The sequence below is a fragment of the Gorilla gorilla genome, chromosome 20 (genome assembly GCF_029281585.2).
Source record: "Gorilla gorilla gorilla isolate KB3781 chromosome 20, NHGRI_mGorGor1-v2.1_pri, whole genome shotgun sequence".
Lineage (NCBI taxonomy): Eukaryota > Metazoa > Chordata > Mammalia > Primates > Hominidae > Gorilla > Gorilla gorilla.
The window spans coordinates 70,686,708-70,703,127 of NC_073244.2; the positions used below are offsets into that span (position 1 = coordinate 70,686,708).

The window sequence follows — 16,420 nt, forward strand, 5'->3', positions numbered from 1 at the left end:
CCAGCTCCTACCTCCCGGCAGCCTCGCCAGGCCCAGAACTCTCTCCAGTCAGCCTCTACAGACCAAGCTCATGACTCACAATGGCGTATTGAGGCCCATACCCTACCTCACGGCAGTCTCCGCAGATGAGCCTACTGCCTCACAACAGCCTCCACAGGCACAGCTCCATCGTTACAATGGCCTCTTTAGACCCAGCTCCTGCCTCCCAGCCTTCTCTCCAGGCCCTGAACTTTCTCCGTAAGTTGAGGTAGCTGGGACTATAGGTATACATGACGATACTTGGCTAATTTTTAAATTGTTTTGCAGACATGGGGTCTCACTTTGTTGGCCAGGCTGGTGTCAAACTAATGGGCTCAAGTGACCCTTCCACCCCTGCCTCCCATCCTCGAGGTATGTGCCACCACAAGGGGCACTTGTTCAATTTTCTAAAGAAAAAATTTCTAAAGTAAGGCTGTGGGATGATGGCAGGAAGATAAAAGAAAAACAGAAGAATAAGTTAAAATGACTTATTCACACATATTCTTTTGACAGCAAGAAGAACTTTTAGTATATACATTCCTTACAAACAAACAAACGGCAGATAAACAATGTTGTATAGGAACTTCAACACACACTGTACAATATTCCCACTTTGCTGACATAAGTTATGGAAATTTCGTGGTTTCCTTGAGTGTCGCTACCAGTATTTTGCTTCTCTGATGATTTTTATCAACTTCCTCATCTGTTAACTTCTCTCCAAAGTATGTCATGTCACGACATACTGCCGCTGCACGAACACGGCCAGTGTCTTCCTCTTAAACATGTAGAATGCTTTCCTAATTTCTCTTTTTACTCTCTGTCTTTGTGTTCTGCATTTTCCTTACTTTTATTGTCAGAAACTCCAGAAAGTCAATCGTACTAATTTATCACGATTTGCTTTATTAATTTATACTATGCTTATATGGAATTTTGCCCAACAGACCTCATTACAATTTGGGCCAGGGCCCAGGGTTAGGGTTGTTTTAGGGTCAGGGCCAGGGCCCAGGGTTAGGGTTGTTTTAGGGTCAGGGCCAGGGCCCAGGGCTAGGGGTGTTTTAGGCTCAGGGCCAGGGCCCAAAGTTAGGGTTGTTTTAGGGTCAGGGCCCAGGGTTAGGGTTTTAGGCTCAGGGCCAGGGCCCAGGGTTAGGGTTTTAGGCTCAGGGCCAGGGCCCAGGGTTAGGGTTTTAGGCTCAGGGCCAGAGCCCAGGGTTAGGGTTTTAGGGTCAGGGCCAGGGCCCAGGGTTAGGGATTTAGGCTCAGAGCCAGGGCCCAGGGTTAGGGTTTTAGGCTCGGGGCCAGGGCCCAGTGTTAGGGTTTTAGGGTCAGGGCCAGGGCCCAGGGTTAGGGTTTTAGGATCAGTGCCAGGGCCCAGGGTTAGGGTTTCAGGGTCAGGTCCAGGGCCCAGGGTTAGGGTTTTAGGGTTAGGGCCAGTGCCCAGGGTTAGGGTTTTAGGGTCAGGGCGTGGGCCCAGGGTTAGGGTTTTAGGGTCAGGGCCAGGGCCCAGGGTTAGGGTTTTAGGGTCAGGGCCAGGGCCCAGGGTTAGGGTTTTAGGGTCAGGGCCTGGGCCCAGGGTTAGGTTTTTAGGGTCAGGGCCCAGGGTTAGGGTTTTAGGGTCAGGGCCCAGGGTTAGGGTTTTAGGGTCAGGACCCAGGGTTAGGGTTTTAGGGTCATGGCCCAGGGTTAGGGTTTTAGGGTCAGGGCCCAGGGTTAGGGTGATTTCCAGGAAGTGACCTCACAGTGACTCAAGCTACCACTTACTGTTGATTGTGATGAAATGCCAGCTGAGGCACATGCCTTGGGGGCTAACTGGTTGCTGCCCTTGACTACTATGAAGACTGGTGTGGGAAGGGTCGCTTTGGATGCACTTGAGCAGGGGTCCCCAACCCCTGAGCCATGGAGCCGTAAGGAGCCACACAGCAGGTGAGTGGTGTCGAGTGAGGGAGTGAGGGAAGCTTCGTCTGTATTTACAGCCACTCCCCTTTGCTCACATTCCCGCCTGAGCTCCACCTTCTCAGATGAGCAGCAGCATTAGATTCTCATAGGAGAACGCACCCTGTTGTGAACCCTGCATGTGAGGGATCTAGGTTGCGCTGTTCTTATGAGAATCTAATACCTATTGATCTGTCACTTTCTCCCATCACGCTCAGGTGGGACCATCCAGTTTCAGGAAAACAAGCTTAACACGCCGACTGATTCTACATTATGGTGAGTTCTATAATTATTTCATTATATATTCCAGTGTAATAATGGAAATGAAGTGCCTAATAAACGTAAATGTGCTTCAATCTTTTGGCCCAGCTCCTACCTCCCGGCAGCCTCGCCAGGCCCAGAACTCTCTCCAGTCAGCCTCTACAGACCAAGCTCATGACTCACAATGGCGTATTGAGGCCCATACCCTACCTCACGGCAGTCTCCGCAGATGAGCCTACTGCCTCACAACAGCCTCCACAGGCACAGCTCCATCGTTACAATGGCCTCTTTAGACCCAGCTCCTGCCTCCCAGCCTTCTCTCCAGGCCCTGAACTTTCTCCGTAAGTTGAGGTAGCTGGGACTGTAGGTATACATGACGATACTTGGCTAATTTTTAAATTGTTTTGCAGACATGGGGTCTCACTTTGTTGGCCAGGCTGGTGTCAAACTAATGGCCTCAAGTGACCCTTCCACCCCTGCCTCCCATCCTCGAGGTATGTGCCACCACAAGGGGCACTTGTTCAATTTTCTAAAGAAAAAATTTCTAAAGTAAGGCTGTGGGATGATGGCAGGAAGATAAAAGAAAAACAGAAGAATAAGTTAAAATGACTTATTCACACATATTCTTTTGACAGCAAGAAGAACTTTTAGTATATACATTCCTTACAAACAAACAAACGGCAGATAAACAATGTTGTATAGGAACTTCAACACACACTGTACAATATTCCCACTTTGCTGACGTAAGTTATGGAAATTTCGTGGTTTCCTTGAGTGTCGCTACCAGTATTTTGCTTCTCTGATGATTTTTATCAACTTCCTCATCTGTTAACTTCTCTCCAAAGTATGTCATGTCACGACATACTGCCGCTGCACGAACACGGCCAGTGTCTTCCTATTAAACATGTAGAATGCTTTCCTAATTTCTCTTTTTACTCTCTGTCTTTGTGTTCTGCATTTTCCTTACTTTTATTGTCAGAAACTCCAGAAAGTCAATCGTACTAATTTATCACGATTTGCTTTATTAATTTATACTATGCTTATATGGAATTTTGCCCAACAGACCTCATTACAATTTGGGCCAGGGCCCAGGGTTAGGGTTGTTTTAGGGTCAGGGCCAGGGCCCTGGGTTAGGGTTTTAGGCTCAGGGTCAGGGCCCAGGGTTAAGGTTTTAGGGTCAGGGCCCAGGGTTAGGGTTTTAGGCTCAGGGCCAGGGCCCAGGGTTAGGGTTTTAGGCTCAGGACCAGGGACCAGGGATAGGGTTTTAGGCTCAGGGCCAGGGCCCAGGGTTAGGGTTTTAGGGTCAGGGCCCAGGGTTAGGGTTGTTTTAGGTTCAGGGCCCAGGGTTAGGGTTGTTTTAGGGTCAGGGCCCAGGATTAGGGTTGTTTTAGGGTCAGGGCCCAGGGTTAGGGTTGTTTTAAGGTCAGGGCCCAGGGTTAGGGTTGTTTTAGGGTCAGGGCCCAGGGTTAGGGTTGTTTTAGGGTCAGGGCCCAGGGTTAGGGTTGTTTTAGGGTCAGGGCCCAGGGTTAGGGTTGTTTTAGGGTCAGGGCCTAGGGTTAGGGTTGTTTTAGGGTCAGGGCCCAGGGTTAGGGTTATTTTAGGGTCAGGGCCGAGGGTTAGGGTTGTTTTAGGGTCACGGCACAGGTTTAGGGTTGTTTTAGGGTCAGGGCCCAGGGTTAGGGATTTAGGCTCAGGGCCAGGGCCCAGGGTTAGGGTTTTAGGCTCCTGGCCAGGGCCCAGGGTTGGGGTTTCAGGTTCAGGGCCAGGGCCCAAGGTTAGGGTTTTAGGCTCAGGTCCAGGGCCCAGGGTTAGGGTTTTAGGCTCAGGGCCAGGGCCCAGGGTTAGGGTTTTAGGCTCAAGGCCAGGGCCCAGGTTTAGGGTTTTAGGCTCAGGGGCAGGGCCCAGGGATAGGGTTTTAGGCTCAGGGCCAGTGCCCAGGGTTAGGGTTTTAGGCTCAGGGCAAGGGCCCAGGGTTAGGGTTTTAGGCTCAGGGCCCAGGTTTAGGGTTGTTTCAGGGTCAGGGCTCAGGGTTAGGGTTGTTTTAGGGTCAGGGCCCAGGGTTAGGCTTGTTTTAGGGTCAGGGCCCAGGGTTAGGTTTGTTATAGGGTGAGGGCCCAGGGTTAGGGTTTTAGGCTCAGGGCCAGGGCCCAGGGTTAGGGTTGTTTTAGGGTCAGGGCCAGGGCCCAGGGCTAGGGGTGTTTTAGGGTCAGGGCCAGGCCCCAAAGTTAGGGTTGTTTTAGGGTCAGGGCCCAGGGTTAGGGTTTTATGCTCAGGTCCAGGGCCCAGGGTTAGGGTCTTAGGCTCAGGGCAAGGGCCCAGGGTTAGGAATGTTTTAGGGTCAGGGCCAGGGCCCAGGGTTAGGCGTGTTTTAGGGTCAGGGCCAGGGCCCAGGGTTAGGGTTGTTTTAGGGTCAGGGCCCAGAGTCAGGGTTGTTTTAGGGTCAGGGCCCAGGGTTAGGGTTTTATGGTCAGGGCCAGGGCCCACGGTTAGGGTTTTAGGGTAAGGGCCAGGGCCCAGGGTTAGGGTTTTAGGGTCAGGGCCCAGGGTTACGGAGTTAGGGTCAGGGCCCAGGTTTAGGGTTTTGGGTCAGGGCCCAGGGTTAGGGTTTTAGGGTCAGGGCCCAGGGTTAGGGTTTTAGGGTCAGGGCCAGGGCCCAGGGTTAGGGCTTTAGGTACAGGGCCAGGGCCCAGGGTTAGGGCTTTAGGTACAGGGCCAGGGCCCAGTGTTAGGGTTTTAGGGTCAGGGGTCAGGGCCCAGGGTTAGGGTTTTAGGCTCAGGGTCAGGGCCCAGGCTTAGGGTTTTAGGCTCAGGGCCCGGGCCCAGGGTTAGGGCTTTAGGGTCAGGGCCCGGGGCCCAGGGTTAGGGCTTTGGGACCAGTGCCCGGGGCCCATGGTTAGGGCTTTAGGGTCAGGGCCCAGGGATAGGGTTGTTTTAGGGTCAGGGCCCAGGGTTAGGGTTGTTATAGGGTCAGGGCCAGGGCCTAGGGTTAGGGTTGTTTTAGGATCAGGGCCAGGGCCCAAGTTAGGGTTGTTTTAGGTTCAGGGCCCAGGGTTAGGGTTTTAGGCTCAGGTCCAGGGCCCAGGGTTAGGGTTTTAGGCTCAGGGCCAGGGTCCAGGGTTAGGGTTGTTTTAGGGTCAGGGCCAGGGCCCAGGGTTATGGTTGTTTTAGGGTCAGGGCCCAGGGTTAGGGTTGTTTTAGGGCCAGGGCCCATGGTTAGGGTTGTTTTAGGGTCAGGGCCCAGGGTTAGGGTTGTTTTAGGGTTAGGGCCCAGGGATAGGATTTTAGGCTCAGGGCCAGGGCTCATGGTTAGGGTTTTAGGCTCAGGGCCAGGGCCTATGGTTGGGGTTTCAGGCTCAGGGCCATAGCCCAAGGTTAGGGTTTTCGGCTCAGGGCCAGTGCCCAGGGTTTGGGTTTTAGGCTCAGGGCCACGGCCCAGGGTTAGGGTTGTTTTAGGGTCAGGGGCAGTGCCCAGGGTTAGGGTTGTTTTAGGGTCAGGGCCAGGGCCCAGGGCTAGGGGTGTTTTAGGGTCAGGGCCAGGGCCCAAAGTTAGGGTTGTTTTAGGGTCAGGGCCCAGGGTTTGGGTTTTAGGCTCAGGTCCAGGGCCCAGGGTTAGGGGTTTAGGCTCAGGGCCAGGGCCCAAGTTTAGGGTTGTTTTAGGGTCAGGGCCAGGGCCCAGGGTTAGGGTTGTTTTACGGTCATGGCCAGGGCCCAGGGTTAGGGTTGTTTTAGGGTCAGGGCCAGGGCCCAGGGTTAGGGTTGTTTTAGGGTCAGGGCCAGAGCCCAGGGTTAGGGTTGTTTTAGGGTCATAGCCCAGGGTTAGTGTTGTTTTAGGGTCAGGGCCCAGGGTTAGGGTTTTTTTATGGTAAGGGCCCAGGGTTAGGGTTGTTTTAGGGTCAGGGCACAGGGTTAGGGTTGTTTTAGGGTCAGGGCCCAGGTTTAGGGTTGTTTTAGGGTCAGGGCCCACGGTTAGGGTTTAATGATCAGGGCCAAGGCCCAGGGTTAGGGTTTTAGGGTAAGGGCCAGGGCCCTGGGTTGGGGTTTTATGGTCAGGGCCAGGTCCCCGGGTTAGGGATTCAGGGTCAGGGCCAGGGCCCAGGGTTAGGGTTTTAGGTTCTGGGCCAGGGCCCAGGGTTAGGGTTTTAGGCTCAGGGCCAGGGCCCAGGGTTACGGTTTTAGGGTCAGGGCCAGGGCCCAGGGTTAGGGATTTAGGGTCAGGGCCCAGGGTTAGGGATTTAGGGTCAGGGCCCAGGTTTAGGGTTTTAGGGCCAGGGCCCAGGGTTAGGGTTTTAGGGTCAGGGCCCAGGGTTAGGGTTTTAGGGTCAGGGCCCAGGGCCCAGGGTTAGGGTTTTAGGGTCAGGGCCCAGGGCCCAGGGTTAGGGTTTTAGGGTAAGGGCCCATGGCCCAGGGTTAGGGTTTTAGGGTCAGGGCCCAGGGCCCAGGGTTAGGTTTGTTTTAGTGTTAGGGTCCAGGGTTGAGTTTGTTTTAGGGTCAGGGTCCAGGGTTAGGGTTGTTTTAGGGTCAGGGCACACGGTTAGGGTTTTAGGATCAGGGCCAGGTCCCAGGGTTAGGGTTTTAGGCTCAGGGCCAGGGCCCAGGTTTAGGGTTTTAGGCTCAGGGCCAGGGACCAGGGATAGGGTTTTAGGCTCAGGGCCAGGGCCCAGGGTTAGGTTTTTAGGGTCAGGGCCCAGGGTTATGGTTGTTTTAGGGTCAGGGCTGAGGGTTAGGGTTGTTTTAGGGTCAGGGCCCAGGGTTAGGGTTGTTTTATGGTCAGGGCCAAGGGTTAGGGTTGTTTTAGGGTCAGGGCCCAGGGTTATGGTTGTTTTAGGGTTAGGACCCAGGGTTAGGGTTTTAGGCTCAGGGCCAGGGCCCAGGGTTAGGGTTTTAGGCTCAGGGCCAGGGTCTAGGGTTGGGGTTTCAGCCTCAGGGCCTGAGCCGAAGGTTAGGGTTTTCGGCTCAGGACCAGGGCCCAGGGTTAGGGTTTTAGGCTCAGGGCCAGGGCCCAGGGTTAGGGTTGTTTTAGGGTCAGGGCCAGGGCCCAGGGTTAGGGTTGTTTTAGGGTTAGGGCCAATGCCCAGGGCTAGGGTTGTTTTAGGGTCAGGGCCAATGCCCAGGGCTAGGGTTGTTTTAGGGTCAGGGCCCAGTGTTAGGGTTGCTATAGGTCCAGGGCCCAGGGTTAGGGTTTTAGGCTCAGGGCCAGGGCCCAGGGTTAGGGTTTTAGGCTCAGGGCCAGGGCCCCGGGTTAGGGTTTTAGGCTCATTGCCAGGGACCAGGGATAGGGTTTTAGGGTCAGGGCCAGGGCCCAGGGTTAGGGTTTTAGGGTCAGGGCCCAGGGTTAGGGTTGTTTTAGGGTCCGGGCCCAGCGTTAGGGTTCTTTCAGGGTCAGGGTTAGGGTTAGGGTTGTTTTAGGGATAGGGCCCAGGGTTAGGGTTGTTTTACGGTGAGGGCTCAGGGTTAGCGTTGTTTTAGGGTCAGGGCCCAGGGTTAGGGTTGTTTTAGGGTCAGGGCCTAGGGTTAGGGTTGTTTTAGGGTCAGGGCCCTGGGTTAGGGTTGTCTTAGGGTCAGGGCCCAGGGTTAGGATTGTATTAGGGTCAGGGCCAGGGCCCAGGTTTATGGTTGTTTTAGGGTCAGGGCCCAGGGTTAGGGTTGTTTTAGGGTCATTGCCCAGGGTTAGGGCTTTAGGCTCAGGGCCCCGGGCCCAGGGTTAGGGCTTTAGGGCCAGGGCCCGGGGCCCATGGTTAGGGCTTTAGGGCCAGGGCCCAGGGTTAGGGTTGTTTTAGGGTCAGGGCCCAGGGTTAGGGTTGTTATAGGGTCAGGGCCAGGGCCTAGGGTTAGGGTTGTTTTAGGATCAGGGCCAGGGCCGAAGTTAGGGTTGTTTTAGGTTCAGGGCCCAGGGTTAGGGTTTTAGGCTCAGGTCCAGGGCCCAGGGTTAGGGTTTTAGGCTCAGGGCCAGGGCCCAGGGTTAGGGTTGTTTTAGGGTCTGGGCCAGGGCCCAGGGTTATGGTTGTTTTAGGGTCAGAGCCCAGGGTTAGGGTTGTTTTAGGGTCAGAGCCCAGGGTTAGGGTTGTTTCAGGATCAGGGCCCAGGGTTAGGGTTGTTTTAGGGTCAGGGCCCAGGGTTAGGGTTGTTTTAGGGTCATGGCCCTGGGTTATGGTTGTTTTAGGGTCATGGCCCAGGGTTATGGTTGTTTTAGGGTTAGGGCCCAGGGATAGGATTTTAGGCTCAGGGCCAGGGCCCAGGGTTAGGGTTTAGGCTCCGAGCCAAGGCCCAGGGTTAGGGTTTTAGGCTCAGGGCCAGGGCCCAGGGTTAGGGTTTTAGGCTCAGGGCCAGGGACCAGGGATAGGGTTTTAGGCTCAGGGCCAGGGCCCAGGGTTAGGGTTTTGGGGTCAGGGCCCAGGGTTATGGTTGTTTTAGGGTCAGGGCCGAGGGTTAGGGTTGTTTTAGGGTCAGGGCCCAGGGTTAGGGTTGTTTTAGGGTCAGGGCCAAGGGTTAGGGTTGTTTTAGGGTCAGGGCCCAGGGTTATGGTTGTTTTAGGGTTAGGCCCCAGGGTTAGGGTTTTAGGCTCAGGGCCAGGGTCCAGAGTTAGGGTTTTAGGCTCAGGGCCAGGGCCCAGGGTTAGGGTTTTAGGCTCAGGGCCAGGGACCAGGGATAGGGTTTTAGGCTCAGGGCCAGGGCCCAGGGGTAGGGTTTTAGGGTCAGGGCCCAGGGTTATGGTTGTTTTAGGGTCAGGGCCCAGGGTTAGGGTTGTTTTAGGGTCAGGGCCCAGGGTTAGGGTTGTTTTAGGGTCAGGGCCAAGGGTTAGGGTTGTTTTAGGGTCAGGGCCAGGGCCCAAAGTTAGGGTTGTTTTAGGTTCAGGGCCCAGGGTTAGGGTTTTTGGCTCAGGGCCAGGGCCCAGGTTTAGGGTTGTTTTAGGGTTAGGGCCAGGGCCCAGGGTTAGGGTTGTTTTAGGGTCATGGCCAGTTCCCAGGGTTAGGGTTGTTTTAGGGTCAGGGCCAGGGCCCAGGGTTACGGTTGTTTTAGGGTCAGGGCCCAGGTTTAGGGTTGTTTTAGGGTCATGGCCCAGGGTTATGGTTCTTTTAGGGTTACAGCCCAGGGTTAGGGTTTTAGGCTCTGGGCCAGGGTCCAGGGTTAGGGTTTTAGGCTCAGGGCCAGGGCACAGGTTTAAGGTTGTTTTAGGGTCAGGGCCAGGGCCCAGGGTTAGGGTTGTTTTCGGGTCATGGCCAGGTCCCAGGGTTAGGGTTGTTTTAGGGTCAGGGCCAGGGCCCAGGATTATGGTTGTTTTAGGGTCAGGGGCCAGGGTTAGGGTTGTTTTAGGGTCAGGGCCCAGGGTTAGGGTTTTAGGCTCAGGTCCAGGGCCCAGGGTTAGGGGTTTAGGCTCAGGTCCAGGGCCCAGGGTTAGGGTTGTTTTAGGGTCAGGGCCCAGGGTTAGGGTTTTAGGCTCAGGTCCAGGGCCCAGGGTTAGGGTTTTAGGCTCAGGGCCAGGGCCCAGGTTTAGGGTTGTTTTAGGGTCACGGCCAGGGCGCAGGGTTAGGGTTGTTTTACGGTCATGGCCAGGGCCCAGGGTTAGGGTTGTTTTAGGGTCAGGGCCAGGGCCCAGGGTTAGGGTTGTTTTAGGGTCAGGGCCAGAGCCCTGGGTTAGGGTTGTTTTAGGGTCATAGCCAAGGGTTAGTGTTGTTTTAGGGTCAGGGCCCAGGGTTAGGGTTTTTTTATGGTAAGGGCCCAGGGTTAGGGTTGTTTTAGGGTCAGGGCACAGGGTTAGGGTTGTTTTAGGGTCAGGGCCCAGGTTTAGGGTTGTTTTAGGGTCAGGGCCAACTGTTAGGGTTTAATGATCAGGGCCAAGGCCCAGGGTTAGGGTTTTAGGGTAAGGGCCAGGGCCCTGGGTTGGGGTTTTATGGTCAGGGCCAGGGCCCCGGGTTAGGGATTCAGGGTCGGGGCCAGGGCCCAGGGTTAGGGTTTTAGGTTCTTTGCCAGGGCCCAGGGTTAGGGTTTTAGGCTCAGGGCCAGGGCCCAGGGTTAGGGTTTTAGGGTCAGGGCCAGGGCCCAGGGTTAGGGTTTTAGGGTCAGGGCCAGGGCCCAGGGTTAGGGTTTTAGGGTCAGGGCCCAGGGCCCAGGGTTAGGGATTTTGTGTCAGGGCTCAGGGCCCAGGGTTAGGGTTTTAGGGTCAGGGCCCAGGGCCCAGGGTTAGGGTTTTAGGGTCAGGGCCCAGGGCCCAGGGTTAGGGTTTTAGGATCAGGGCCCAGGGCTCAGGGTTAGGGTTTTAGGGTCAGGGTCCAGGGTTAGGGTTTTAGGGTCAGGGCCCAGGGCCCAGGGTTAGGGTTTTAGGGTCAGGGCCAGGGCTCAGGGTTAGGGTTTTAGGGTCAGGGCCCAGGGTTAGGGATTTAGGGTCAGGGCCCAGGGTTAGGGTTTTAGGGACAGGGCCCAGGGTTAGGGTTTTAGGGTCAGGGCCCAGGGTTAGGGTTTTAGGGTCAGGGCCAGGGCCCAGGGTTGGGGTTTTAGGGTCAGGGCCAGGGCCCAGGGTTAGGGTTTTAGGGTCAGGGCCAGGGCCCAGGGTTAGGGTTTTAGGGTCAGGGCCCAGGGCCCAGGGTTAGGGATTTTGTGTCAGGGCCCAGGGCCCAGGGTTAGGGTTTTAGGGTCAGGGCCCAGGGCCCAGGGTTAGGGTTTTAGGGTCAGGGCCCAGGGCTCAGGGTTAGGGTTTTAGGGTCAGGGTCCGGGGTTAGGGTTTTAGGGTCAGGGCCCAGGGCCCAGGGTTAGGGTTTTAGGGTCAGGGCCCAGGGCCCAGGGTTAGGGTATTAGGGTAAGGGCCCAGGGCCCAGGGTTAGGGTTTTAGGGTCAGGGCCCAGGGCCCAGGGTTAGGTTTGTTTTAGTGTTAGGGTCCAGGGTTGGGGTTGTTTTAGGGTCAGGGCCCAGGGTTAGGGTTGTTTTAGGGTCAGGGCACACGGTTAGGGTTTTAGGATCAGGGCCAGGTCCCAGGGTAAGAGTTTTAGGCTCAGGGCCAGGGCCCAGGGTTAGGGTTTTAGGCTCAGGGCCAGGGACCAGGGATAGGGTTTTAGGCTCAGGGCCAGGGCCCAGGGTTAGGTTTTTAGGGTCAGGGCCCAGGGTTATGGTTGTTTTAGGGTCAGGGCTGAGGGTTAGGGTTGTTTTAGGGTCAGGGCCCAGGGTTAGGGTTGTTTCAGGGTCAGGGCCCAGGGTTAGGGTTGTTTCAGGGTCAGGGCCCAGGGATAGGGTTGTTTCAGGGTCAGGGCCCAGGGTTAGGGTTGTTTCAGGGTCAGGGCCCAGGGTTCGGGTTGTTTCAGGGTCAGGGCTCAGGGTTAGGGTTGTTTTAGGGTCAGGGCCCAGGGTTCGGGTTGTTTCAGGGTCAGGGCTCAGGGTTAGGGTTGTTTTAGGGTCAGGGCCCAGGGTTAGGGTTGTTTTAGGGTCAGGGCCCAGGGTTAGGGTTGTTTTAGGGTCAGGGCCCTGGGTTACGGTTGTTTTAGGGTCCGGGCCCAGGGTTAGGGCTTTAGGGTCAGGGCCCTGGTCCCAGGGTTAGGGCTTTAGGGTCAGGGCCCGGGGCCCAGGGTTAGGGCTTTAGGACCAGGGCCCGGTGCCCAGGGTTAGGGCTTTAGGGTCAGGGCCCAGGGTTAGGGTTGTTTTAGGGTCAGGGCCCTGGGTTAGGGTTGTTATAGGGTCAGGACCAGGGCCCAGGGTTAGCGTTGTTTTAGGGTCAGGGCCAGGGCCCAGGGTTAGGGTTGTTTTAGGGTCAGGGCCAGGGCCCAAAGTTAGGGTTGTTTTAGGTTCAGGGCCCAGGGTTAGGGTTTTAGGCTCAGGTCCAGGGCCCAGGGTTAGGGTTTTTGGCTCAGGGCCAGGGCCCAGGTTTAGGGTTGTTTTAGGGTTAGGGCCAGGGCCCAGGGTTAGGGTTGTTTTAGGGTCATGGCCAGGTCCCAGGGTTAGGGTTGTTTTAGGGTCAGGGCCAGGGCCCAGGGTTACGGTTGTTTTAGGGTCAGGGCCCAGGTTTAGGGTTGTTTTAGGGTCATGGCCCAGGGTTATGGTTCTTTTAGGGTTACAGCCCAGGGTTAGGGTTTTAGGCTCTGGGCCAGGGTCCAGGGTTAGGGTTTTAGGCTCAGGGCCAGGGCACAGGTTTAGGGTTGTTTTAGGGTCATGGCCAGGGCCCAGGGTTAGGGTTGTTTTCGGGTCATGGCCAGGTCCCAGGGTTAGGGTTGTTTTAGGGTCAGGGCCAGGGCCCAGGATTATGGTTGTTTTAGGGTCAGGGGCCAGGGTTAGGGTTGTTTTAGGGTCGGGGCCCAGGGTTAGGTTTGTTTTAGGGTCAGGGACCATGGTTAGAGTTGTTTTAGGGTCAGGGCCCAGGGTTATGGTTCTTTTAGGGCTAGGGCCCAGGGTTAGGGTTTCAGGCTCTGGGCCAGGGCCCATGTTTGGGGTTTCAGGCTCAGGGCCAGAGCCCAAGGTTAGGGTTTTCGGCTCAGGGCCAGGGCCCACGGTTAGGGTTTTAGGCTGAGGGCCAGGGCCCCAGGTTAGGGTTTTAGGCTCATTGCCAGGGACCAGGGATAGGGTTTTAGGGTCAGGGCCAGGGCCCAGGGTTAGGGTTTTAGGGTCAGGGCCCAGGGTTAGGGTTGTTTTAGGGTCAGGGCCCAGGGTTAGGGTTGTTTCAGGGTTAGGGCCCAGGGTTAGGGTTGTTTCAGGGTCAGGGCCCAGGTTTAGGGTTGTTTCATGTTCAGGGCCCAGGGTTAGGGTTGTTTGAGGGTCAGGGCCCAGGGTTAGGGTTGTTTTAGGGTCAGGGCCCAGGGTTAGGGTTGTTTTAGGGATAGGGCCCAGGGTTAGGGTTGTTTTACGGTCAGGGCCCAGGGTTAGGGTTGTTTTAGGGTCAGGGCCCAGGGTTAGGGTTGTTTCAGGGTCAGGGCCCAGAGTTAGGGTTGTTTTAGGGTCAGGACCCTGGGTTAGGGTTGTTTTAGGGTCAGGGCCCAGGGTTAGGATTGTATTAGGGTCAGGGCCTGGGCCCAGGTTTATGGTTGTTTTAGGGTCAGGGCCCAGGGTTAGGGTTGTTTTAGGGTCAGTGCCCAGGGTTGGGGTTGTTTTAGGGTCAGGGCCAAGGATTAGGGTTGTTTTAGGGTCAGGGCCCAGGGTTAGGGTTGTTTTAGGGTTAGGGCCCAGGGTTAGGGTTTTAGGCTCAGGGCCAGGGCCCAGGTTTAGGGTTTTAGGCTCAGGGCCAAGGCCTAGGGTTGGGGTTTCAGTCTCAGGGCCAGATCCCAAGGTTAGGGTTTTCGGCTCAGGGCCAGGGCCCAGGGTTAGGGTTTTAGGCTCAGGGCCAGGGCCCAGGGTTAGGGTTGTTTTAGGGTCAGGGCCAGGGCCCAGGGTTAGGGTTGTTTTAGGGTCAGGGCCAATGCCCAGGGCTAGGGTTGTTTTAGGGTCAGGGCCCAGGGTTAGGGTTGTTTTAGTGTCAGGGCCCAGGGTTAGGGTTGTTTCAGGGTCAGGGCCCAGGGTTAGGGTTGTTTTAGGGATAGGGCCCAGGGTTAGGGTTGTTTTACGGTCAGGGCCCAGGGTTAGGGTTGTTTTAGGTTCAGGGCCCAGGGTTAGGGTTGTTTTACTGTCAGGGCCCAGGGTTAGGGTTGTTTTAGGGTCAGGGCCCAGGGTTAGGGTTGTTTTAGGGTCAGGGCCCAGGGTTATGGTTGTTTTAGGGTTAGGTCCCAGGGTTAGGGTTTTAGGCTCAGGGCCAGGGCCCAGGGTTAGGGTTTTAGGCTCAGGACCAAGGCCTAGGTTTGGGGTTTCAGTCTCAGGGCCAGATCCCAAGGTTAGGGTTTTCGGTTCAGGGCCAGGGCCCAGGGTTAGGGTTTTAGGCTCAGGGCCAGGGCCCAGGGTTAGGGTTGTTTTAGGGTCAGGGCCAGGGCCCAGGGTTAGGGTTGTTTTAGGGTCAGGGCCAATGCCCAGGGCTAGGGTTGTTTTAGGGTCAGGGCCAATGCCCAGGGCTAGGGTTGTTTTAGGGTCAGGGCCCAGTGTTAGGGTTGCTATAGGTCCAGGGCCCAGGGTTAGGGTTTTAGGCTCAGGGCCAGGGCCCAGGGTTAGGGTTTTAGGCTCAGGGCCAGGGCCCCGGGTTAAGGTTTTAGGCTCATTGCCAGGGACCAGGGATAGGGTTTTAGGGTCAGGGCCAGGGCCCAGGGTTAGGGTTTTAGGGTCAGGGCCCAGGGTTAGGGTTGTTTTAGGGTCAGGGCCCAGGGTTAGGGTTCTTTCAGGGTCAGGGCCCAGGGTTAGGGTTGTTTCAGGATCAGGGCCCAGGGTTAGGGTTGTTTCAGGGTAAGGGCCCAGGGTTAGGGTTGTTTCAGGTTCAGGGCCCAGGGTTAGGGTTGTTTCAGGGTCAGGGCCCAGGGTTAGGGTTGTTTCAGGGTCAGGGCCCAGGGTTAGGGTTGTTTTAGGGATAGGGCCCAGGGTTAGGGTTGTTTTACGGTCTGGGCCCAGGGTTAGGGTTGTTTTAGGGTCAGGGCCCAGGGTTAGGGTTGTTTTTGGGTCAGGGCCTAGGGTTAGGGTTGTTTTAGGGTCAGGGCCCTGGGTTAGGGTTGTTTTAGGGTCAGGGCCCAGGGTTAGGATTGTATTAGGGTCAGGGCCAGGGCCCAGGTTTATGGTTGTTTTAGGGTCAGGGCCCAGGGTTAGGGTTGTTTTAGGGTCAGGGCCCAGGGTTAGGGTTTTAGGGTCAGGGCCAGGGCCCAGGTATAGGGTGTTAGGCTCAGGGCCAAGGCCTAGGGTTGGGGTTTCAGTCTCAGGGCCAGATCCCAAGGTTAGGGTTTTAGGCTCAGGGCCAGGGTCCAGGGTTATGGTTTTAGGCTCAGGGCCAGGGCCCAGGGTTAGGGTTGTTTTAGGGTCAGGGCCAGGGCCCAGGGTTAGGGTTCTTTTAGGGTCAGGGCCAATGCCCAGGGCTAGGGTTGTTTTAGCGTCAGGGCCCAGGGTTAGGGTTGTTATAGGGTCAGGGCCCAGGGTTAGGGTTGTTTTAGGGTCAGGGCCCGGGGTTAGGGTTGTTTTAGGGTCAGGGCCCAGGGTTAGGGCTTTAGGGCCAGCGCCCCGGGCCCAGGGTTAGGGCTTTAGGGCCAGGGCCCTGGGCCCATGGTTAGGGCTTTAGGGCCAGGGTCCGGGGCCCAGGGTTAGGGCTTTAGGGCCAGGGCCCGGGGCCCAGGGTTAGGGCTTTAGGGCCAGGGCCCGGGGCCCAGGATTAGGGCTTTAGGGGCAGGGCCCGGGTCCCAGGGTTAGGGCTTTAGGGTCAGGGCCCGGGGCCCAGCGTTAGGGCTTTGGGACCAGGGCCCGGTGCCCAGGGTTAGGGCTTTATGGTCAGGGCCCAGGGTTAGGGTTGTTTTAGGGTCAGGGCCCTGGGTTAGGGTTGTTATAGGGTCAGGGCCAGGGCCCAGGGTTAGCGTTGTTTTAGGGTCAGGGCCAGGGCCCAGGGTTAGGGTTGTTTTAGGGTCAGGGCCAGGGCCCAAAGTTAGGGTTGTTTTAGGTTCAGGGCCCAGGGTTAGGGTTTTAGGCTCAGGTCCAGGGCCCAGGGTTAGGGTTTTTGGCTCAGGGCCAGGGCCCAGGTTTAGGGTTGTTTTAGGGTTAGGGCCAGGGCCCAGGGTTAGGGTTGTTTTAGGGTCATGGCCAGGTCCCAGGGTTAGGGTTGTTTTAGGGTCAGGGCCAGGGCCCAGGGTTACGGTTGTTTTAGGGTCAGGGCCCAGGTTTAGGGTTGTTTTAGGGTCATGGCCCAGGGTTATGGTTCTTTTAGGGTTACAGCCCAGGGTTAGGGTTTTAGGCTCTGGGCCAGGGTCCAGGGTTAGGGTTTTAGGGTCAGGGCCAGGGCCCAGGGTTAGGGTTTTATGGTCAGGGCCAGGGCCCAGGGTTAGGGTTTTAGGGTCAGGTCCCAGGGCCCAGGGTTAGGGATTTTGTGTCAGGGCCCAGGGCCCAGGGTTAGGGTTTTAGGGTCAGGGCCCAGGGCCCAGGGTTAGGGTTTTAGGGTCAGGGCCCAGGGCCCAGGGTTAGGGTTTTAGGGTCAGGGCCCAGGGCCCAGGGTTAGGGTTTTAGGGTCAGGGCCCAGGGCCCAGGGTTAGGGTTTTAGGCTCAGGGCCAGGGCCCAGGGTTAGGGTTGTTTTAGGGTCAGGGCCAGGGCCCAGGGTTAGGGTTGTTTTAGGGTCAGGGCCAATGCCCAGGGCTAGGGTTGTTTTAGGGTCAGGGCCCAGGGTTAGGGTTGTTTTAGTGTCAGGGCCCAGGG

At 56.7% G+C, this 16,420-nt stretch overlaps 1 protein-coding gene across 21 annotated transcripts in view; it reads left to right on the plus strand.

Annotated features, from left to right (window-relative positions):
- The window catches only part of LOC129528748 (decreased expression in renal and prostate cancer protein-like), a 90,630-nt gene that overhangs the window by 15,562 nt on the left and 58,648 nt on the right, over positions 1-16,420 (plus strand). For 15 of the 21 annotated variants that reach the window (XM_063701749.1, XM_063701750.1, XM_063701757.1 and 12 more), the window contains 4 exons: positions 5-237; positions 307-390; positions 2,166-2,223; positions 2,317-14,626. In XM_063701749.1, the coding sequence (XP_063557819.1) occupies positions 13,202-14,488 (1,287 nt within the window). In that variant the 5' untranslated portion in view covers positions 5-237; positions 307-390; positions 2,166-2,223; positions 2,317-13,201 and the 3' untranslated portion in view covers positions 14,489-14,626. The other 6 variants (XM_063701764.1, XM_063701765.1, XM_063701767.1 and 3 more) reach the window with 5 other exon arrangements.